The 23,435-nt window shown below is 38.3% G+C and overlaps 2 protein-coding genes across 2 annotated transcripts; one reads left to right on the top strand and one right to left on the bottom strand.

Moving 5' to 3' along the window:
- Window positions 1-6,670: 6,670 nt before the first annotated feature.
- Window positions 6,671-8,376, bottom strand: LOC149201969 (uncharacterized). Its single transcript, XM_089401426.1, has 2 exons — window positions 7,961-8,376; window positions 6,671-7,124 (listed from the first exon to the last, which is right to left on the bottom strand). The coding sequence occupies exons 1-2, from the start codon at window positions 8,374-8,376 to the stop codon at window positions 6,671-6,673; spliced, it is 870 nt and encodes a 289-aa protein (XP_089257552.1).
- Window positions 8,377-12,010: 3,634 nt separating this feature from the next.
- Window positions 12,011-22,696, top strand: LOC149201968 (UDP-glucuronic acid decarboxylase 5). The gene is made up of 14 exons (XM_089403045.1): window positions 12,011-12,293; window positions 12,904-13,034; window positions 14,044-14,130; window positions 14,434-14,521; window positions 16,693-16,784; window positions 17,332-17,396; window positions 17,530-17,618; window positions 17,708-17,785; window positions 17,895-17,988; window positions 19,484-19,550; window positions 20,000-20,063; window positions 20,188-20,228; window positions 22,068-22,178; window positions 22,268-22,696. The coding sequence occupies exons 2-14, from the start codon at window positions 12,927-12,929 to the stop codon at window positions 22,337-22,339; spliced, it is 1,056 nt and encodes a 351-aa protein (XP_089259171.1). The 5' UTR covers window positions 12,011-12,293; window positions 12,904-12,926; the 3' UTR covers window positions 22,340-22,696.
- Window positions 22,697-23,435: the final 739 nt, after the last annotated feature.

Below are 23,435 nucleotides of genomic sequence, written 5' to 3'. Positions count from 1 at the left end.
AAGCACAAAAGGGAGGAGGTTTTTCTGGGCAGATCCAACAAAATACTGCCCACACCAGAGCTGATAAATCCCCTCCACAAATCCAATAGAGAGCAACAAAGTGGAGCACGCTATAAAGGATCTCCCCCCCACAAATACGCTCGAAAAACCACCACGCCATCGACTGAGAATTCCAGAGAAAATCCAGAACTTTGGGAAGGCGACAATCAAGCCATGCTTGAAAACTCCCCGTGCCACCAATGCGAAAAACACCGAGAACAACCAAGCCCACCGCTCCCATACCAACCAGTAAAGAAAAGTGATGGGTGCCTGCCACTCTGTACATCCTTAAGGCCAAAATCGACACTAGCCAGACCCTTACAGACCCATTCTTCGGACAAAACCCTAGCTTTGAACACCATCCTCCTTTCGATTATCATTTTCTCAATCAACTCAAGTTAAAAATAAAAAATTATTTATTTATTAAACATATTTAGAATATAAAACAAATTTTATTTTATAAATTAATTTATTATACTTATAATTATCACATAAAAGTTATATATATATATATATATATATATATATATATATATATATATATATATATATATATATATATATATATATATATATATCACTTTTTTCACAAATTAACGAGATTAGTTTGTGACTTGAGAAATCATGATCGAGGGACATTTAAGTCATTAATACCACTCAGGGTTTTGGTTTATTATTTTGTTTGCAAGCTAGTTGAACTAACTTGTGGCTTTAGAAATTCAACTTAGGGGCATCTAAGCTGTCAAAATCACTTTGAAATTTTGGTTTATTTGTTTGTCCGCAAATTGGCTTGATAAACCACCACAAAGGGGCATCTGAGCCGTCAAAATCACTCATGGATCACACCTAACTTGAGCCATATCAACCTATACTCATGATTGGATTTGTGCCTACAAAATTTTGAACCAATGACATTTTCACTACATGATATCTTAACAGAACACCTTGTCATGAATATTCTACACTTTATAAACAAACAACCACAATATTATAATCATTAAAAGATGAACATAAATTAAATTTATTGTGCCCTGAGTTTCTCTCTGGCCCAATATGGAAGAGATGTTGTAATGTCATGTCTTGTCTTATTAACCATTTTAACTCTATCAAATAACATAAAAATAAAATAAAATAATTAATACTTATAATTATTAATAAAACATTTTGACTCGATCAATTACATAAAAGCAAAAGTAAAAATAAAATAAAATTTTAAAAATAAAAGAAAATAAAAATAAAAAATTATATAGAGAGCAGTGTTTGGAATTAATCACATTGTAAGGATTGGGTCTATGTTTCGAACCAACTATTGTGGTTCATCCTCAGGACACGATCTGAGAGAATAAATAGCAGGGATGCATCATGGTTTAGGGTAAGCAGTTCAAAACTAGCCGTTGGTAAAATAAAATTATTTAGGAATATGTGAAAAGATGTTTATTAAGTTAGAAAATAACTGTTATGTGATAATTAATTACTAAATGTTGAATTTGTAAATTATTTATCAATTTAAATAATAATATAGTCTAAGAATAACTAATTAATATAATATCATTAGTTAGGGTTGATTTATTCAAGGTAAGTTAGGTAGAAGACTAGCCGTTATCTTTAATAGATTAGTTAATAATAATTTTAAAATAATAATTAATATATTTATCAATTTAAAATAATAATATTTTCTAAGCATAATTTATAATATTAATAGTTAGGTTTAACCTATTCAATGAGAATAAGGTGGAAAACTAGCTGTTATAATCAATTAGTTAATAATATTATTAAAAATAATTTATACAATAATATTTGGTTGAGAATTAGATGTTAGGTAAGGAATTAGTTTATAATAGTATTAAAACTAATTTATATAACAAGTCAAATAATAATAATATCTATGAATAATTTATTTATGTAATATTATTAGTGAGGGTTGATATGATAAAAAAAACTAGCCGTTATCATGATAGAGTAATATTATAAAAAATGAATAATATATATATATATATATATATATATATATATATATATATATATATATTTTAAACAAAGTCGGTTGCTGTATTAATAACTGAAAAAGAAAGGGGAGTCAGGACTCCTGAGATACATTGAGTGTTGAGGGCAGCCTGGATCAGTGGAGTTACAAAACAGATATCTCTCCTTGATCCTACTCCTACTTGTTCTGTCTTTAAGGACTTCTAAACTACTGTAAACTCTTACATATTGGAGCAGCAAAAATTGACATTTGCAAATCATTTCTAATCTATGTTTATATGACTAATGTGCCTTGCAGTAGATTCCTCCGGCTTTTCATCCCTGTCTATTTGCTTGGCGCTTGAGGAGCTTGGGGCTGCGTTGTTGCGTTTGTCCATCATGTATTTCAGAATGGTTATGGACTCTTCCACATGGCTGCACCTGTTTGACAAATGATTGAACTGTTCATGAAGTGAAGAGACCCTGTGCAAGAAGAGATCAATTTCTGCTCGGTATTTGTCATTAATGATGCGGTTCTGGTCATTGATTCTTGCTTCCAAAATCCTTTGTTCGTTGTCTAACACATGCTGCTGGGATCTGATTTCTTCCATCTCAGCTTGCAGGTCCGAACAGTGCAAGCAATCCTCATTGCGAGCCATAGCTGAAGCTGAGGATGGGGAGATTAGCGGGCGGATGGGAGCGAAGAGGGGCTGCCTAATGATTCGGTCAGCAACTCGGGGAGCAGAAAACTTCCAGAATACAAAGGCGATAGAGGAGAACCGGATAACGACACAGCAAGAAGAAAGCTTCTTGAGGACCTGGTAGATCCACCTGGAGACAAAGGCAGGGATGAATGAGTCGCAGAGAGGAGAAATCGGGGGATAGAGCACTGGAATAGGGAGAAGGGAGGGAAGATATAAGGGGAGGCGGGAGGGGTGAGAGCCAGTGACGAGGAATGAGAGGGAATCCAGAGGGAGGCACGGGAAGGTCAGTAAACTGTCTAGGTAAGCCCGAGAAACAGGATTGAAAAGATAGAAACCGGCGGGGCTGTTGAGATTGATAAGAATTTTGAGAAGATAAAATCTGCGCCATATCCCTATGCGGATAGCAATCTTGCTGAAGGCCTGGTAGATCTGAGTCCAATCCTTTCTGTCAGTACTGTCCGTTTTGGTGCAGAATAGCTTGTTTCGAATCATGGCAAGGGCTGGTGGATCTCCTCAGAGTTGCAACACAAGCTACCTGTTATCCTTTCGCACGCTCTGTTGGAATATCCGTCGGCCTGCTTGTTGAGATTACGAAGGATATGGTAGTACTGCAAATCATCCATTGTCTGATGCAGCAGTTGATTGCGCCTGATGACTTGCTGGAGGAGGGTATTGGGCGATTCCTTCTGGTGAACCATGAGGTGGATGACAACAGAAGAATCCCCAAAGATCCTTGTCGGTTTTATCCCCAGTTTGCTTAGCTGAGTTAGTCCCTGAAACATGGCTAACGCTTCAGCTTTGTTGTTTGAGACCTTCCCTAGACCCCATTCGTAATGAAGGATGCATTCCCCATTAGCGTTGATGATCAGTCCCCCTGCTCCGGCTGTACCTGGATTTGATTTAGATGCCCCATCGAAAAAAAGATAGAAGCAGTTGCAATTTTGTATCCAGTTGATGAACTCCTCCTCTTTTAATCTGACTTTCCAGGAGTTAGTTTCTTGACTGCGTTGTTCATTCACCATGCTACCTTTCTGTGCGCTGTAATTTTTGTCCAGAATGTAACTAATAAAATCTCGCTCTTCCACACTATACATTGTTGCATCTATCCTGCTTGAAGTTTTGATTGAGATAGCTTCCAGGGCGAGATTTTTGGCCTTGTTACAAATTATTCTTGTAACTGAGCTCTTGTCTTGGAATATTTTCCGATTTCTTGCTAGCCAGATTCGCCATAGCAAGGTATAAGGAAGAGTATTCCATACTCTCTTCACCAGGTTGCTTCTTTTTTCTTTCCAGGGGCAGCTTTTTCTCCAAATGTGAATTGCTTCAGCTATGGAATGCTGAGGATTCCAGGGTATGTTACCTGTGAAAGACAAACTTTTCCAACAATCAACAGCAAAGGGGCATTCTACAAAGAGATGGTGCATCGTTTCTTTGGTGTTGTAGCAGTTGGGACATCTGGATGGGCCATTGATGCCTCTCTTTTTCAAGTTCTCTGCTGTTAAGATTTTGCCTTTCAGCAGAAGCCATATGAAAATTTTTATTTTTGGAAGTGCCTCTGACCTCCAAACCATTTTCCAGTGGTTCCATAAAGTCATGGGAAAGGTGTTGTTGCAGAGATATTGGTGGCCTGCTTTGACTGTGTAATTTGTTCCAGTTAAATCCCAACGAAAACCATCCCTCTCATTCTTCTTGATGGGAGCTTTACTGTGAAGGAGAGTCTGCAGATAGCATAGGCTAGGATTTAATTCGCTGGGTATTTCCGGGAAGGACCACCCTATCCAGATGTGAGAATGGGGATCCCAGCTGGAGATTTGGTCCAGATGGTATATACCCCTGTTGTTGAAGAAATTAATGATGGGTATGGCTTCTTCATGCATGTTTATAGGTTGTTGTCCCAAGATTTTATCCGTTCCAATGTTGATGCTAGCTCCCCCCACAGGAACTTTAGAGGTATTCTGAATCATGAGAGGGATGGCTTTTTTGCATAGCCGCCAGATTTTAGAGGAGTCTCTGTTAGGAATATCAGAGCCAAGAAGTTGCTGCCTGGGGAAGTTTAGGTACTTGGTCTCCAACACCCTTTTCCACCACGAAGAGGGACCTGTTATAAACCTCCATACAATTTTCCCACCAAAGGCAAGATTTAAGAACTTAGGCGACCTAATACCGAGACCTCCTCTATCTTGGGTTTGGATGACATGTTTCCAGCTGACTAAATTAAACTTGCTTTTGTCGTTCTTCCCTCCTTGCCAAAGGAAGTGGCGGAGAACAACTTCCATTTTGTGATGAAAGATAGCAGGAGCTTGGTAAAGAGAGAAACGGTAAAGGGGAAGAGAGGTGATACCTGACTTGAGAAGAATAAGGCGGCCTGCTGGGTTGAGCCACAGTGATCCCCATTGCTGCACCTTCCTCTTCACCTTGTCAATGATTCCGTCCCAGGTTCCAGCCTTCAAAGGACCTAGGCTCACTGGCATGCCCAGGTAGGAGAAATGGGTCCACTCCAGATTGCAGGAGACACCAAATATATTTGCGATGCTATGAATAACCTGGTTTGAAGTATTCCATCCATATATACAGCTTTTAAGCTGGTTGACCAAGCCTCCAGAATACCCCATAAATTGGTCAAGGAGTTTCTTGAACCTCCTTGCTATTATGGTGGAAGCTCCTCCAATTAACAAGGTATCATCAGCAAACTGTGAATGATTGATGTTCTTGGCTCCATTCCCGAATTTGATTCCTGTTATGAGGCCCACTCTCCTATTATGGTCCAGAGCTTGACTGAAGGGTTTCGCCATGAGGATAAAGAGATAGGGGGAGAGGGGGCAGCCCTGTCTAAGACCCCAGAAAGATTGAAATGCTTCACCTGGTCTGCCATTGATCAGGGGGGAGATCCAGGGCCCAGAGATGCAAGCAGCTATAAGATTAATGAAGGGCAACTTGAATCCCATCTTTTTTAGAACAGCTATAAGGAAGGAGTTCCTGACTCTGTCAAAGGCATTGGCCAGGTTAAGCTTGAGGATGAACCCTTTTTCCTTCCTGGAGATGCTCGGATGTATGGATTCTTGAACTAGAAGAATGGAATCAATGATTTGCCTATTAGGCAAGAAACCTCCTTGATTTTCAGAGATCAAAGAGGGAAGGAGGGGTTTAAGGTGAGAGGCTAGAATTTTGGACAAGATTTTATAGGAAGAGTTGCAGAGGGAGATGGGATGGAATCTGGAGAAGGAAGTAGGTCGGTTTTCTTTGGGGATGAGGGCAAGAAAAGTGGCATTGGTGAACCCTCCTATTTTACCCTTCCCTTGCATCCATCTGATCATCTTGGTCAGGTCCTTTTTTATAAGGCCCCAGAACACCCTACAGAAGCAAATGGGGAATCCATCAGGCCCAGGCGCCTTATCAGGATGCAGATTCCAAATCACTCTTCTAATTTCCTCTTCTTCAATTTCCTTGTTTAGACTGTCGTTCATCTCCTTAGTGATTCCTTTGGGTAAGTGCTGGAGTAGATCAGTATAGTCCTCTTCTCCTTTGGTTTCAGTTAAGAGATCTATGTAATGCTCGGAGGCGGCCTTTCTAATGGTCTCTTGAGTGCTGTGCAGATTTCCTTCATTATCCAAGATTGAGCTTACATTGTTCCTAAGCTTTCGAGCAGTGGCCTGTTTGTGAAAATAGGTTGTATTTTTGTCTCCTCCTTGGAGCCATAATTGCCTGGATTTTAAACGCCATTTGGTTTCTTCCTCCCTATTTATGTGGCTCAGCTGTGTATAGAGAGCGCTTTCTTGCTCCTTGTTTTGCTGAGATAGGCCATGTTATTCAATCCTGAATTGGACACTCTCTAGAGCACTCTTTATTTTCTTTTTAACCTCCTCAGGTTCCTTGTATTTCTCTTTGGCCCATTCCTTTATCACCTGTTTGGTTCTTTTTAATTTGGTTTCCCAGATGAAGCCTGGTGAACCTTCTACATGATGGCTCTAAGCCTTCTGGAAAATTTCTCTGACTGCTGGAATCCAATTCCAAAGGCGGCTGTATTTAAATGGGATAGGCCCGAGAGGGCAATGAGTTTCCAGAGTGAGAGTGATAGGGTAGTGATCGGATGCTGAGGTATTGAGGACATTGGCATATCCGACAGAAAAGGAAGAGAGGTACGAGGTATTGACTAAGAATCTGTCAAGCCTCTCTATTATATTGCCGCTGCCAATCCTACGGTTACTCCAAGTGTACTTGCGATTTTTAGGAACAACATCAACTAATTCATGTTCTTGAGTGATAGCCTCCAGTCGACCCCTGAAGGAATCTGGAGTGAAGCATCCTCCCCTTTTTTCATTGGCATGCAAAACCAGATTGAAGTCGCCTGCTACTATGATGTTTGAGTTTAGCTCCCCATCGATACTTGTCTTTAGATCATCCCAACAGATTTCCTTTTCTCTGTAATGGTTGGAGACATAAACATTATAAATGATTACTATGTGGCTGCCTGTTCTGCTGTCCAGAGCGGTTCTGATCCAATTCTGGTGGAGATTTGTTGAAGTGCAGTTCCATTTACTGTTGTCCCAGATGGTAACAATTCCTCCGGAGGCTCCTCTTGAGTCACTGATGCATCCTATATATTGTTTCTGCTAATCTGTTATTCTTCTCATTTCATGTTGGTCTTGTTTGGTCTCATGTATCAACATAATATCTGGCTTTTCATTGTGAATTAGGTCTCTGAGGGCAGCAACTTTGGAGGGGTGCCCTAAACCCCTGCTGTTCCAAGATAAGATTTTCATCATTGGGTATTGGGCATGCGGAGAGGTGCTCGCCTCTCTTGTTCTTTGTGACTTGTCTCTTTCTCTTGATGCCCTAGAATGAAAGATTCTATTGGAGTTTGCGTCCCCATGGCTATGTCTTTCTGGGCATTCTCATCCCTGTGTTGCTTGGCTGATTTTCTACCAGGTCCCGGTTTTTTGTAGATGTCATTGGATGTTCCATGTTCTTTCGAAGAGCTTCTGGTTATTCTGGATAGAGAGGGCTCAAGGGAGGCCTACGATGATATGATCTGGGAGGGGTGGGGATCAGAAGGCTCAAATAGGACTAAGGGGGGCAAGGGGGGATCTTCTGGGGGAGACTCAAGAGTAGAGAGGACAAGGAAGGGGTTAGAAGAGGGGGGGAGGGGCGGATCAGGCGGGAGGGGGACAGATGGAGAGGGGGAGGAAGAAGAAGGGTGTGGAACAGAGGGTCCAAGGGTATCAGTCTCCCGGGGAGGCTTGGGTGGAGGAGCAGACTTCTTTTTAACTGTTTCCCAATGACCTTCTTGCTCGTCACTCTCTGCATCAACAAGTTTAGAACATCTATTAGCAAAGTGTCTGTATTCGTGACATACCTTACATTTAAATGGTATCTGATCGTAGTCCAGTTGCTGGACATGACTCCATTCGTCCACTTTTAGCTTTATTGCCCGCAGTCCTTTGCCTAGATCCACTTCGACACAGATCCTTGCACAAGCTTGCAAGTTGTCCTTCGGCTCGCTACGATCAATATATTTGCCTACAGTGTTCCCAATGGCCCGAACAGACTCATCTCCCCAGCAATGGAGAGGGAGGTGAGGGAGACGGACCCAAACCGGAACAACACTGGGAACATCTAGCTCGGGGTCAAAATCCGGGGTCCATTTGTTGAGGTAGAGGCCCCTGGAGTCCATGAAATACGACCCGTTTCTGAAGATTAAATCCTTATCCTCTTTGGATTCGAAATGGAATGTATAGTACCCTTTTCCACAAAACCTAATTGATATTTTCCCTTGGATTTTGTCTGACTAGTTTCGTTCAACCCATCTTTGAATTGTTCTTAGAGAGGGCCAAAGGCATGTAAATTGACCTATGAGACCTTTTTCGGCAAGAGATAATGCTGCCATGTGAGGCAGGGCTGGAGGCAGTTGAACTTCTTAAAGAACATCTAATTTCTTAACAAATTTCGAAAGTGCAGGTCTGGGGCGTTGAGGAGGCAGGGATTTCACTAGATTTGAAAAGGCTCTTTGTGGATCGATTTCCTCCCGAGGGGAATCCGGGAGGGCCATGGCGGGAGGCCAAGGCCCAGGCCGCCGCGATGCCGGATGGGGGATGCAATCTCAGAGGGCGCGCGCAGGCCAAGGCTTCGGTCCTGAGCGGCAACGTTTGTTTAAAAATGAATAATTTATATAATTATTATGTAATAAATTAATTAACAATTTTTATAATACTATGACCTAAAATAATTACACAAGATTCTATTAGTTGGGGGTGACATAATAAAAGAATATTTAGATCAAACTACAATGCTAGGAATGATTCAAGAAAAGATTTTATGAGTCCATCAAAGGAAAGAGGATAGTTTATCGTCCTTAAAAAGGAGGAAAGAGAAGATCGGGTAAAGGTAATACCATCAACAAGCTGAAAATATATGGTAAAGAAAATCCCACCAAGGCGAAAAAGATAAGGGTGAGGAAAGGGCGGCGAGTTATGAAGTGAGAGTTGGAATCCAGATTCTACTTAATTTCCAACCATCATCCCTGTTGAGGTTTTTGGCATGCCTCTCAATATCAATCGCTTCCCTTAGCTTCCTGTGGTGGAAGTGATCAATCTTAGCAATGACCTTGGATTCTTCAATGTAGACATGGTGTTTTGATTTCTCAGCATGTTTTGCAAAAGCCGAGGTGCAGGAATGATTGTGTCTGATGTTAGCGGCATGTTCACTGATCCCTTGCTGATCCAGATCTTGGGGGGAGGCCCCCAAGATCTAAAAGATTGAAATGGATTTTGGGGGAGAGGCCCCCAAGATCTGAAAATTTGAAATGCCAGAAGAAAAAGAAGAGAATGCCCAATAAAAAAAACCACAAAATTTTTTACCAAAAGTGTGTACTAATCCTTAGAAGCATTTTTATCATTGAGGCCTCTATTTTCTTCATTTTCCTTTATTTTCCTTCAATTTTCCTCTCATGCAAATTTGTGACCCTTCATCTCCTTTTTCTCCTAATTTCCTTTGTTTTCATAAATAAATGTCAATTAATGCCTCTTTTCTATTGCCAATGCCTTTGCCAATTTCCTTAGCCATAATAAACCTAAAGTGACACCCACAAGGATGGTTTGCCCAACATTCAGCTTGGAATACATGTTCCATGACCTTGGTCTTATTTTTCTTTTATTAAAGTCATCACATGAACTTTTAAGCCACCACTATTATAATTTTGCTAATGGTATTCTTATGTAAGAAATATATATATATATATATATATATAGAGAGAGAGAGAGAGAGAGAGAGAGAGAGAGAGAGAGCGTTGTTAAGGCACTCCTAGATATTAAGCCATTGGTTCAATTCCCCACCATATTTAGGTGTTATTATTGGACATGAACATGATGTAGCCTCACCAAGGCCAATATATATATATATATATATTCTACTAGCCTAGATCCAGTTTAACTCCGGATATACCAAGTGCCGAGAGGGATCAAATTTCTTAAGGTGTAAACATCTTTTAGAGTGAAAAAAGATTGGATCCCTCTCAGTGCTTGATAAATCTGAAATTAAGATAGATCTAAGCTAGTTAATAATTGCAAATTTTCCTACAACTATATTTTATTAATAAAAAAAATTACAATTTATACATACACAATAAAATGAAGCTTTCAGAATAACCATTTTAAGAAACATAAACTCAAAATGAACTTCCCCATATTGAACACAATACCATCCTATTTTCTGTAAAAGTCCACACAATTAGCTCTGTAGATGTCAAAATGGAGTCATAAAGAAATTTAATTAAGCAACACCGAACAAAGTCACTTGTACCATCCACAAGAGTCCACAAAGTTCCATAAACTACATTTTTTTTAATTGAAAAATGAGAGAGATTTAGGTGGGCACCAACTTTTTCTCATGCATCACAAAAAAAAGTGAGTATTAATCAATTTAAAGTTTTTATGCAATATCATTAAGTAGTTGCGAATATACGTAATCGAGAAGGTTTGGGGTTGATTCAGGGGACTATTTCTATACTTCTACGTCTAACATAGTCAAGCATGCTAGGCAAGTTAACCACCTAATTGAAGAGGCTTGGGGTCGAGTTAGAGGGACTACCCCTTATACTCCTAAGCCCACAAGCATGCTAGGCAGGTTAACCAAGTTTCAAAACTGGGCAAGGCCCCAATATTTAGCTCGATGGGCTAGTCATTCTCCACTTTACATGTAAACCAACTTGCTATTAAAAGGAAGGCCATAGTAATTTCCTTTCATAGAATGGATTCATTAGTAGCATAAGTCTTTGGCTTCCTAATCTAGTTTACCAACAAATCACATTCTATATATTTTTGGAAAATCATCTAACTCTGTAACCCTATTTTTGGAGAATCACCCAACTCCATAACCCTTCATTAGATATTAACTTCCACATATTTGAGGTAAGCCCTATCCACTAGCATCCTTAAGTTTAGATAAGCACCATTTTTTTAACTGGAATGAGAATTTCTAGAGAATCTATAGCTCCAAAAGATGGACTGCCATTATTACATTGGAAACTATTTCATAAATGCCATAAATAAGCTAGTTACAACATCTCTATGGAGAGTTGAACCCATACAACTCGGATAACAAATTGTTCACCGAACCACTCAAGCTAAGATCCTTTGACTTTCAAGAAAAAGGAGGACATGGGGGTGGGCTTTGATCCACTTATGTGTGCACATGTTACAAAGCCATTTAATATGGTTTCTCTAGGTGCAACAATACCTTTGACCACTACCTCAAAGTCACCATGGCTCCAAGGAAACCCTCATGAGAATTGAACCTTGCCCAATGTTGAAAAGCTCCTCGCATTCCACCATTAAATCCACCCCCTTTAAACTTAACTATACACTATTTAACTCATAAAACTTTCCCATTATCCTTTTCTCTGGCCCATAACAATTATTAATAAATATTTTATAAAAACTTAATATTGTTATAATAACAATTTCTACCTAACTCAAAACCACGTATATGTAAATAAAAATGAGATATTTAAATTAAACACTATAAATTTTGTGAAAGACCATGAATATGGTTTAGACAAAGATATATCAACCATTTTTAATATGATTGTATTAATTTCCCTTAAATATAAATTCATTCTTATGATGATTAATATTTTTAAAATTTGAACTTTATAAACATCCCTTTTTGAATTTAACGTTATGATCAGGTAACAAACTTATCTCTTAAAAGTACATGGGGTCCACTATGGTGGGTAAAGACGTATCTCTTAAGATACATTGGTCCGTTACGGTGTTTGCTTCTCTAAGCAACATTGATTGTGCATCCAAAGCAGAAGAGTACGATAATTTCATGGCTAACTAGAAACCAAGCGATGACATTAGCTGGTTCGCTAAATTAAAAACCCTTACCAACTGGCAGCAATTAACACCGATCTCCTAAATTATCACCATCGATTAGAGGTCTTATTTTGGAAACGTATAATTTGCATTTAATGAGTAATTCACTGTCGGGGTTCATTCCTCCCCTCAGATCTGATATATAATAGCTCTAAGGGCCTCGCAAGATCTCTGGATTACACTGGTGGATCGGAGGATCAGTGCTATATTGTTGCAGGTATTGTAGTTATGCTAGTGTTAGCCGGTTGGTTTCTATGATTCCATTCTCAGCTCTGCTCCTCTCCATGCGCTTCTATTTAACTGTTAAACAATCATACCTATTACTACTGTTGCTTGTTTGTATGTGTTTTAAAAAGCCATTTTTAAAATTCTAAGTGGTTGGATGCTGCAATGGTGCATATAGAATCTAATGTTAAGGTAAACTCAGCGCTATGAATTCAAATCTTAGCTATGATTAATTGTTTCATGCACTGAATGTGTTCTGAATGATATTGTCACGAACCCAATTCAGGACTACAGAATTTCTTCCTGATCTAATTGAATAGAATAAGATTTTACCCGATGTGATGATCTGGTCGTGAATTTCGTTTTTTGGGTTTTACTGTTATCTCTGATTTATGGGTAATTTTACTCAGGTCAATCTACGATTTTTATCCTAACTGCGGGTTTGTAGAGTTGATTGTATGAGTCTAGGAGTAGTTGCAAATTTCCCACTTTGTCCAACTTTGGAAGTGTTTGCATGTAGTTGTAACATGTTATTGAAGGGATTCTTAGCAGATTTGCGTAACTGGAATATGATGTCTAAAGATGGTAATACTTGAATGCAGGTAGAAGACGAGAGTGCTTGACGATGGCTGCCGCTGATTCATCAAATGGAGCTACTACCAATGCTAGTTCTCAGACGGTTCCTAGGCCTCCTCCAACTCCCTCGCCCTTACGTTACTCGAAATTCTCACAGGTATCATGAACTTGTTTGTACTAAATCCACTGGGTATTCATGCAATGTATGGTGTGTGCTTATGAAAATTCAATGCAATGTATACTGGGTATCTTCCAGTATTATTGCTTAGTTGCAGCCTTCCCGTGCAATTTAAATTTTGTATGTTGGCTGAATGGACAAGTTTGGAATTGGCTATGCATCTATTGTTGTTAGTGGGCTGCAAAATAAGCTAGATTGATTGAGGCTGGGATCACCTATGCAGCTGGTCATGTAATCTGAAGATGATCCAATAAAGATGTCAAATTATGTGTTAGACTTGAGATCTGGTAAATTCAGCCAAGTAAGGCAGGGTTTAACTTCTCTTAAGGGTTTAACTTCATAGCAGTTTTGTTGGATCCTTTGTGGGGAGGGTAATTTGGAAACTGCCTTGGACCCTGGGACTGCTATGAACATAAGTGTAAACACAGATCATGATGGTAAAATACTCCTGTACAATTGATGCAGATCTCCCAAGACATGATGAGAATGAAGGTTTACCAAACAGGGCAGTGGACATTTCCTTTATAACAGTGCTAATTCCAAACCAGGGATGGGCACTCCTTTCACAATTTGTTAAAAACCCTAGGTTATTGGAGCACTTTCCAAATTAGGGAATGGACATTGCCTTCACAATTCCATCAAATCCTTATGTGTTATGTTCAAATAATTTCATTCCATGAAGTATGTATACGTTTCTATTTCTGGTTCACCTTTTGTTTCTCCTTTACTAATGTGATCCCGTTAAGAAATTCCATTGGGATGCTATTGTTATATTTACAACTGAACCAAAATTTTAAAGATGTTTGATTCCGAAGGGAACTGTCCGCTATCAACAAATAAGTAGGTTTCATGGGCACATGACCATTGGGATTCGAATCAGCAATTTGAGACTTGATATCAAATTATACATTTTTATTTTCTGTCAATTCAGCGTCTTTCTCTCATCCTCATCTTTACATGGTTGTAATTTGTGGGTTAATGGTAACAGGCAAAACTGCGAATTCTAGTGACAGGGGGAGCTGGCTTCATTGGATCTCATTTGGTAGATCGATTGATGGAATCTGGCAAGAATGAGGTATACTATATATAAAAAGAAAAATCTTCAAATTTTATTTTTTAAAACCTATACCTACGATAATAATGAAACCTCTATGCATAAACATGAATTTTAACATCTTTACAGTGATATGGAGCATGCCATTCAATGATCCTCAGTAGAATATTGGTTTTTGGCCGTTGGAAAATTGGAGCTTTTGGGACCTCTCTTTTGAAGTTAAATTAGTTTTATTACATGTAAAACCTAGAGTTATTGCTACGCTATTTTTTTATTGAAGTGGATATTTGTACTTAGCTTTTAATTTCCACATGTAATGAGCAGGTGATTGTTGCTGACAACTTCTTCACCGGATCAAAAGATAACCTCAGGAAATGGATTGGGCATCCAAATTTTGAACTCATTCGGCATGGTACACTTTTTTCTTAACTCTTGTTTGACATATATCACTATTACGTCTACTCTGCCCACCCATGCACCTTGTGTGCTCATTTATTTTGTAATGGCTCGATGGCCCAATCCTTATGGGCGAATGTTGAACACTGTGGACAGCACTAGGCAAACTTTTATTTCCTGATGGAAGGCAGATCAACTGCCAGCTGCATAGGTGGCTGGTAACCTCCAAGGAGCCAATGAGATTTGATCCTAAAGCCTCTGTTGATTTAGCCAAGAGCATCTACCAATTGAGCCAACCCTTGGGGCTAGGGTCATGGTTTATTTGTTGACATTTTTGTATGAGCTGTCCATACCATGTCTGTCTATTATTCTCATATGATCCATCCATACTATATGCTAGAGAATACCTCTCTGTTACATTCAAATAACCAGCCTGAAGGCCATGACTGCATGTAGATAAAAACAATATTTCATCCCCAAACCTCAGGGTACATAAATTATAACATCTGTGGAACTGGCAACAGTGCTGAACCTGCAAGTAGCTCCAGACCAAAATCTATAAAAGGTATGAATCATAGATCTGCCTGGATGGACGGGAGCCTGGTCTTCATTTGCCCTCTTTGACAGTTAATGTGCTTTGGTGTTGTGTTCCCTGAAGAATCAAGATATGCTTGAGTGTGCAATTTTGGAATCTGTCAACAACTCTCACCTGTTCCGCCATGGCCTGAAGTCCATTGTTAAGGACCCTCAATACACCCTGCATCCAATCACCACTGTTCTCAAATCACCAAAAGCTTGCAGCTCAACAATCTCCTTTTCTACGGTGATCTGTAGCAGAGATGCCAATGCCCTCAGTTCTGCCCAATCATTAGTACCTTTTTCCAAATTCAACATGAAATAAAGCCAGTGTGTATCAGGAAAAAAGTACCCCCCTGCAACATGTGAACCCAGGTTTCCCTGTGAAGCCCCCATCAAAGAAGCCCCAAGGCTTTGATTTCGTGATCAAGTGTTCCAATCTGCCTTTGTAAGTTTGTAATAAAGGGTCAGGAGGAACTTTGATGCCTTTATAGCTGTATTTGTATGACACTCGTTGTGAGCCATATCTCACAACATACAACAGTGTGTAGGGATCAATGTGTAGCAATCTCCATATCTTCCATCTTCCATGATTGCAAGGCTTCTACCAAAGCATATCCCTTCCGTTCACCTTTATTCCATGTCAAGGTTCATGCTGTGTCCCAATCTTTCAGTGAATAGTGACAATCCATCAAAAGTTGTTTGGTTTCCTCCCCATTGTTCCTACCAATTTTAAAGTACACAAAGCGTGGCTGCTGCCAAGTTCTCTTCTGTAATACATTGCAAATCAAGACTTTATTAGACAGATAACCAAAGAAATAGTCTTGCCTTCAAAGGTTCTTTGATTTTCCAAATCTCCCTCCACCGCTAACCTTCTTCGTCAAGTCTCAAGGAACATAGCCAAGACATGCTGTGTATGAATCATTTTTTGGAATTCTGGACCAAACTAGTGTCCTATTCTGGTTTGAGCTTTATTGCACTGTCAATCAATTCTTGAGCACAAATTCTCCATTCATCTGCTTCTAATCCTCCCAAGTTTTATACCTCTCCACTGATCTCCATCCTTCATGCCAAAGTTTGTGCTGCATATGAGGCATCTACCAGAACATGAATACCTTGCTGGCTCGGCTGATTTACTAAACCTGCTGATAGAAAATGATCACTGTTGTGCCGTATGCAGGGGTTGACTCATATTGGTAACCTTCTGCCATCTCCAATATTCCATGCAATCCAATTTTCATTGATAGGGAAGGATAATAGCAGCGCCTTCAAGATGATCGATGCCTTTCTTTAATTGTGAGAGGTTCAATGTATTTTTTCTGCATAACCTGCTGCCAAATGCCGACCTGTGATCAACCTCCTTAGAGTTTTGCTGCTAGGGCCTTCCCAAAATGGTGTTGTCTAGACCCTGACTATTCAAAAATTCTAGTTGATATATATCCTGGTAATGTAGGGGGATTTGGCAAGCTATTTTATATGAAATTTCAGTATTTTGGAGCTGTTTATTATGCTTTCAAACCTATGAAGCTATTTTGTTGACATAAAGCTTGGGAACATTCTGATGTTTTTTCTGCTGTTGATGGTGCTTTGTAACCACTGAATTTCATACAGATGTGACTGAGACCCTGTTGGTAGAAGTGGATCAGATCTATCATTTGGCTTGCCCAGCATCACCTATATTCTATAAATATAATCCTGTGAAGGTATGTGGCATAGGGCTTAGAAGTTTAAGCCATTTTATGAGTGTACTCTTAAGCAAGAAGGTATCTAATTTATTCAGATATGTATAAGCATATATGTGATCAAAATGCCCAAACTGTGTTGACATTGGCAAATTATTAACTATGGCTTCTAAAGACCGGTATTTTTTCATAAATCTTAAAATTAAACTTAAGGTCAAAAGCATAATTTGCCTTCCATGTTGTCGTGTAAATTGCAATCCATAGAGTGTGTGTGTGTATTCATTTTGTTATAGTTAGCCTTGGCACTCAACCAAGTTGTAGTTAGCCTTGCTACTTAACCAGGTTGTACATATAGGAAAACATTTGTACTGAGTCACTGAAAATAATTCCAAGATCATCTTTAAACCATCATTTTGGAAATTTGATTCAGGACACAGCAAGTTAGTTGACTTTGTAAAAGAATTGTCATGGTTGCCTTCCATTGAAAATAACATATTTATAAAATATCTATAGCTATGATGTGTATCAAACGAGTGTGAAAATTAAGTCGTGGACATGCTTAGTGCAGACAATAAAGACTAACGTGATTGGCACATTGAATATGTTGGGACTTGCCAAGCGAGTTGGTGCAAGGTTAGTTCTTATAAATCTTTGATTGTGAATTTTTTGAGACTAGAATAACGTGTTACTTCTTTTTATGCTGGTTCTTAGTATGAGTCTTGCTCAATAGCCTAGCCTATATAACAGAGATCATGACTTTGTTCAGGATTTTGTTGACCTCAACATCTGAAGTCTATGGTGACCCTCTTGAGCATCCACAAAAGGAGGAATATTGGGGTAATGTTAACCCTATTGGTAAGTATTGCTTCCGAAACTGGATTCAATTGTAATTTTTAAATTTTACTATCTTCAATATTTTGCTGAGTAAACATCATTTAACACAGGAGTAAGAAGTTGCTATGATGAAGGAAAGCGTGTGGCAGAAACATTAATGTTTGACTATCACAGACAGCATGGTTTAGGTATGTTTAATTGTATTGGGTTTATTTTGCACTTGTTTCAATCCTGGAGGATGCTTCTTGTTTATGGATTCTAAGAAATTTTTAACTTTAAATTTGTATTTTGGATCAGAGATTCGCATTGCTCGAATTTTCAATACTTATGGTCCTCGCATGAACATTGATGATGGACGTGTTGTTAGCAATTTCATTGCACAAGCACTCAGGTATTTTTATAGTGGGAAAAAATATGCCATTTGTCTTTTTATTATTATTTGCTGAGTTGGGACTGAGGACTTGATTTGTGAAATAACTCGAGGATTCCTAATACCTTGTCACGAAAAGTGACTTCAAGATTTGTAACCCCTTGTGCATCAAACATTGGTTATGATTCACTATGTTACTGGATGCATGGGGTCTTGATGCTGGATACACAAATCCACATTTCAGACATGGATATCGATATGGATCCACCCAGATTCACATAGGATCTACCACTTAAATGGATCCTTCAAACCCGGAAACAGATCCCATGCTACTGAAACAGATCCTGTGCCAGCTAGCCCTCACATGCTATATTCCAAGCAATTAATGGTTTATGTTTTATTTTTTTAAGGATATTTGCCACCTGTTTGAAATCCTAAAAACCAGATATTCTGTTTAGATTTTAATTAGATTGCTTATTAGCAATTGGTAGGCTTTATACTTGTATAAGTTATTAATCACTTATAGGCTGTATAATGCTAGCATGAAACGTCTAACACATCAAAATTTGGATTAATCTAACTCTAGGTGAAGAGGGTCCTCTTATAACAATATGATACATAGACTACATTATGTTCTCAAACAGTGTACAATATTCATTTACAATTGTATCTAGATGGGAATTTTGATATTTTAAGGCAAATTTCAGGGAAGATGACAGGTTTATCATGATATAGAGTTGAGATATTCAAATGATGAGCATGTAGACCCATTTTTGAACTTGTAGTTAGATCTACTCTACATCATCATATCAATAGAGTGACCATTGATTATACACTAAATTTTGTATTTACAATTATCCTTTTTGTATAAAGCACGATGCATCATGATTCCAGTCTTCAAATTTATAAATTTAGTGATTTAAATTCTAATGTTGTGATTCATGAATGGTTTTGATTTTTACGCTGAATATGTTTTTTAAAATTTAAAAAAAAAAATATTATTTTAGTTTTTGTACATGGTGTTTCCCCACCGAATCTGAATCGTGGCTTTTCAGAAATCTGGTGGATCCCTATCTGGTTCTGTATCCGTTTCTGTTTCTGTTTCCTGGTAACTAACGTTATGAACTGCATTAGTCATGATGTCACATGGACTAGTTGTAAGGAAATTCGCCTATTTGTGTTTAATTAGTCTTGCTTTTATTTCTGTTTCCAAGCTACAACTATCATTTTTTCTGATCTTTAATGTCATTTAGTAATGCTGTTGTTCGTAAGGCATGCCATTTGTTTGTTACACATCCTTATGATATTATGAACTGCATTAGTTATGATGTCACATGGAGTAGTTGTCAGGAAATTTGTCTATTTGTGTTTAATTGGTCTTGCTTTATATCTTTTTCGAAGCTACAGTTATCTTGATTTTATATCTTCAATGTCATATCGTTCTGCTGCTGTTTAATTAGAAATGTGCCTTTCGTTTGTTAGACATCCTAACGATATTGTTTTTATCAACATACAGAGGTGAAGAACTGACAGTGCAAGCTCCTGGCACTCAGACCCGCAGCTTCTGCTACGTTTCTGACATGGTGAATTGTTTTCTTTGCTCGCTTCATTACTATTTGGAAGTTTGTAAATGCATGATCTGATGTTATAGATTCCTGATCTTGATTTCCATTAGAGACCTTTAATTACCTAATGTTGTAATTTACTAGAATTAGCCAGCGATCAATGCCGCAGCATGAAACAATATTAATTGAACCAAATGCTAGAAAAGCTCCAAATTTGTTATCAGCTTTCTCATGAATCCTTGCCCATTTTCTGTTTTTAGTATTACCCTCTGGTAGCTACAGAGAGTGATGATAATTCCAGCGTGCGTGTGCACACACATATATCCAGTTATATTTGTGTTTACTGCACCTATAAGAGATGAATGCTATCTAATGCCTTGATATGGAAAAATAGTGTCAATATTTTGTGATATGAGGGGTTCGTAGTAAGCACATAGAATTGATAATTACTATCGTTGAAATTACAGGTTGATGGCCTAATCAGACTTATGGAAGGGGAGAATACTGGGCCTATTAATCTTGGGAATCCAGGTTCCTTTTTTTGCCTGAGTTACTGTAGACATAATGATTTCTTCATTTTTTTTGTTTGTTGTTTTGATTTATTGAAGGTTCTCATGCTCATTCTAATTAATCAGTAAATTCTGTACAATGCCAGGAGAATTCACAATGTTGGAACTCGCTGAAGCTGTGAAGGAGGTATCCCTCTCTTTCTCGACTATGATTTGTCATTAATAGTTAGAAATGATCACTATGCACTATATTATTGTATTCTCAAAATAAATATGAACAACTGAATCACAATTGAAGCATGTAAAGTGCATCAATACTTCTAAGCCTGGTGATTGTTTAAGTGCTGTGAATTACAAGCAGGAGGTCTCGGGGTTAAGTCCGTGGGCTGGCTTACTCTCTGATGTACTTGATATTTGTCGGCTTCATTTGATATCCCTGCTGGGTTAGTCACAGAAGCCTACGCTGCTTCCTTTACATTGGGTACCATCCTTGAAATGAGGGAAGTGCCTAGGGGTTTCCAGGGATCTATTTTTCAAGGGAAAAAAGAATAAGGTCATTTTCCACTGGCAGTTAAACCAATTTGAATTTAGGATAGATATAAGATCAGATGTCTTTGACGGAATCCTTGTCCTTTTTTTGATCCTTAGGAGTAAGATTCACTAGGTATGACTGGGAATGGCTAGTTTTACTAGTATTGATGCCTAAACTGGACCAAATCGATATCGCTTGGCAAACACTTGCTGCCAGTGAATCAAACTCGGACGCAGTGAGCTTGTTTCACTAGTTTTCAGTGATTGGTGAGTTTGATTGAGTGAGCCTCAACCAAAATCTGTTTGGGGTGTCCCAACTGGAAAGAAGGTTGCGGGGGTTCATTTCAGATAGTTTTCACAGCTGAGAACTTCAAGCAAGCTTTGATCAAGCAAGCTTTGATTACACTCCTTTATCTCATTTTAACGGTGGTGTTTTGACATTGAAAATAAGTGGGGAAATCTCCAATTTCCTGTAAACACAACAACAGCAGCCATAAGATGGTCCCACACACTTCCGACTGTTCCATGAACTGACTTCTTCCATATTGCAACTGCTACCTGGTTTGAACTTTGGGCTTTGAAACAAGATTATATTGATAATCTGCATTAATCAAGTTTTGATCACACAGAAAGATGTTGCACTCCGATATCTCATATACGGGGTGGTATTTTGACAGGTGTTGTCTACCAAGGTGACAATTTCACCCAGATGGCCATTTTTTTGCTGGAATCTGGTCATTTTATTTTCAAAAAATCCAATCCTGGGAGTGAAATGGATTCAGCACGATCAAAAACCAAAAACCCCTGGGGCACCCAAAATCTGGAAGCTTGACAGCTATAACCCAGATTTACAAAAATTTTGGCTGGATTTTGTCAAAATCATGCCAGAATTTCCATTGTTTTCCGGGTGAAAACGTTACTTCCTTGGACTACGCGATTTTGACATTGAAAATAAGTGAGGAAATCTCCAACTGCCCGTAAACACACTTCCAACCTGTTCCATGAACTATTTCTTCCATATTGCAACTGCCACCTGGTTTGAACTTTGGACTTTGAAACAAGATTATATTGATAATTTGCATTATATGTACATTATTACAAAAAGTTTATACTGTTGATTCTTTTGGGTGAATTTCCGTTTTTTTTCATTTTTTAAAAATTTGCCAGAGCTTTCGCCAGGTTCAAGTCCCACGCTCTCTGGCGTGGTCAGGGTGAATTGAAGTTTGAACATATTCTGCATAAGTTTATTCCAACATTTAAGACAGTCTGAAATGGTCCTTGGTTCTATCATCAACATATAAATTCTTCTTAAGACGCCTTTTTACTACCATGATGTTTAGTTCCCAAACAATAATTCTACTAGTACTAACCTTCTGTGTGTCTGAAGCTCACAACACAAATTCTGATTTTAAGGTGCCTTTATAAAATTTTATTAGTACGATGATTAGTTCCCAAATAATAATTCTAGTAGTGCTAACCTTTTGTGTTTTTGCAGCTCATAGAGCCTTCTGCTCAGTTGAAGATGACTGAAAATACTCCAGATGATCCACGGATGAGGAAGCCTGACATAACGAAGGCGAAAACCCTTCTTGGATGGGAACCCAAGGTCCACACTCACATCGTCCTGTTTGATTCATTAAAGCAATCATCTATGAGAAATATGTTTTCATCCTCTGACAGACTTTTCACTTTCAGGTCTCTCTACGTGAAGGCCTACCCCGTATGGCTGAAGATTTCCGCCTGCGGTTAAATGTTCCAAAGAAGTGAGCAGTTGCAAGGCTAGACATAATGAATGAGCCTTCCTGGATGGCTCCAATAACATTCACTTGCAATGGCAAGGGGTGGGATTTTTTTTTTAAATGCAGTGGATGCTTTCTTTTTCCAAAAAGGAATGGATGTTGATAAATGAGAGGATTCTAAAGCGGAAAGGTTTTGGTTTTTTTCTCACTGCTCTTAAGATTAGAAGATTTTAGCTTGTTTCATGATATCTAAAATAGTGTAGCTAGAGAATTGGTATCTAGGGCAATCAACCAATAAAATATTGCTTTGATTGTCTCATTTCTGCAATTACCCTTCCTTCTGTGTAAGCTTCTGAAATGTGCTAATAGATAAGTATTTATCAGATTTACAGTTTCTTGGAATGTAATAGCAGTTGACTGCTGAGTGTTTATCCCCTTTCGAAGTGTTCTATTTCTCTAGATGTTATAGTATTTTGGGTTGTTATTACTTCCTAAGTTGTCAGGGCGTGTGGCTGCTACTGCGGTTATGGAATTATAAACCTTGACAACATAGATGAGTGAAATTACTGAGAACAAACTTAAAATGGAGAGTTTGCCATGTAGCGTTTGGTAAACTAGGTGAACTACATATTAATACATTAATTTTTTTAAAAATATTTGAAATTTTATGGCAATTTATAAATGAGTTTTGTCATGAATACCTCCTAAGTTGTCAGGGTTTGTGACTGTTAGTGCGTATGGGATTGTAAACCTTGGTAACATAGATCAGTGACATTACGGAGACATGGGCAACAACTTAACAAACTTTCTCAATTGAATGTTCTCTTAAACAATTAAAAACAAGGAAAACTACTGAAAATATGGTTTTTTTTTTCGCCTTTTCCGTGTTACACCAGTGTTGTTGACATCAACGTCAAAAATGGTCGAACATGTCTTGCGTAGTTTTGTAGTATGGGTCAGTGGAATGTGTTTTTGTAGTATGGAGTATGGGTCAATATAATGTTCTCATAACTCGTGAAAATATGACAAAAATATGATAATTAGTTTATGATGATGATTTTCATAAATAAAATTGAATGTTTATTACTTGTAACTATTTCAAGTTAAAGCTATAATGTAGTTGT

The sequence above is a fragment of the Pinus tabuliformis genome, chromosome 2_1, assembly GCF_031772625.1.
Source record: "Pinus tabuliformis cultivar Carrire ecotype Pingquan chromosome 2_1, CPIR1, whole genome shotgun sequence".
NCBI lineage: Eukaryota > Viridiplantae > Streptophyta > Pinopsida > Pinales > Pinaceae > Pinus > Pinus tabuliformis.
Note: the sequence above shows the minus strand (reverse complement) of the source record. Positions and strands in the feature narration are given on the sequence as shown.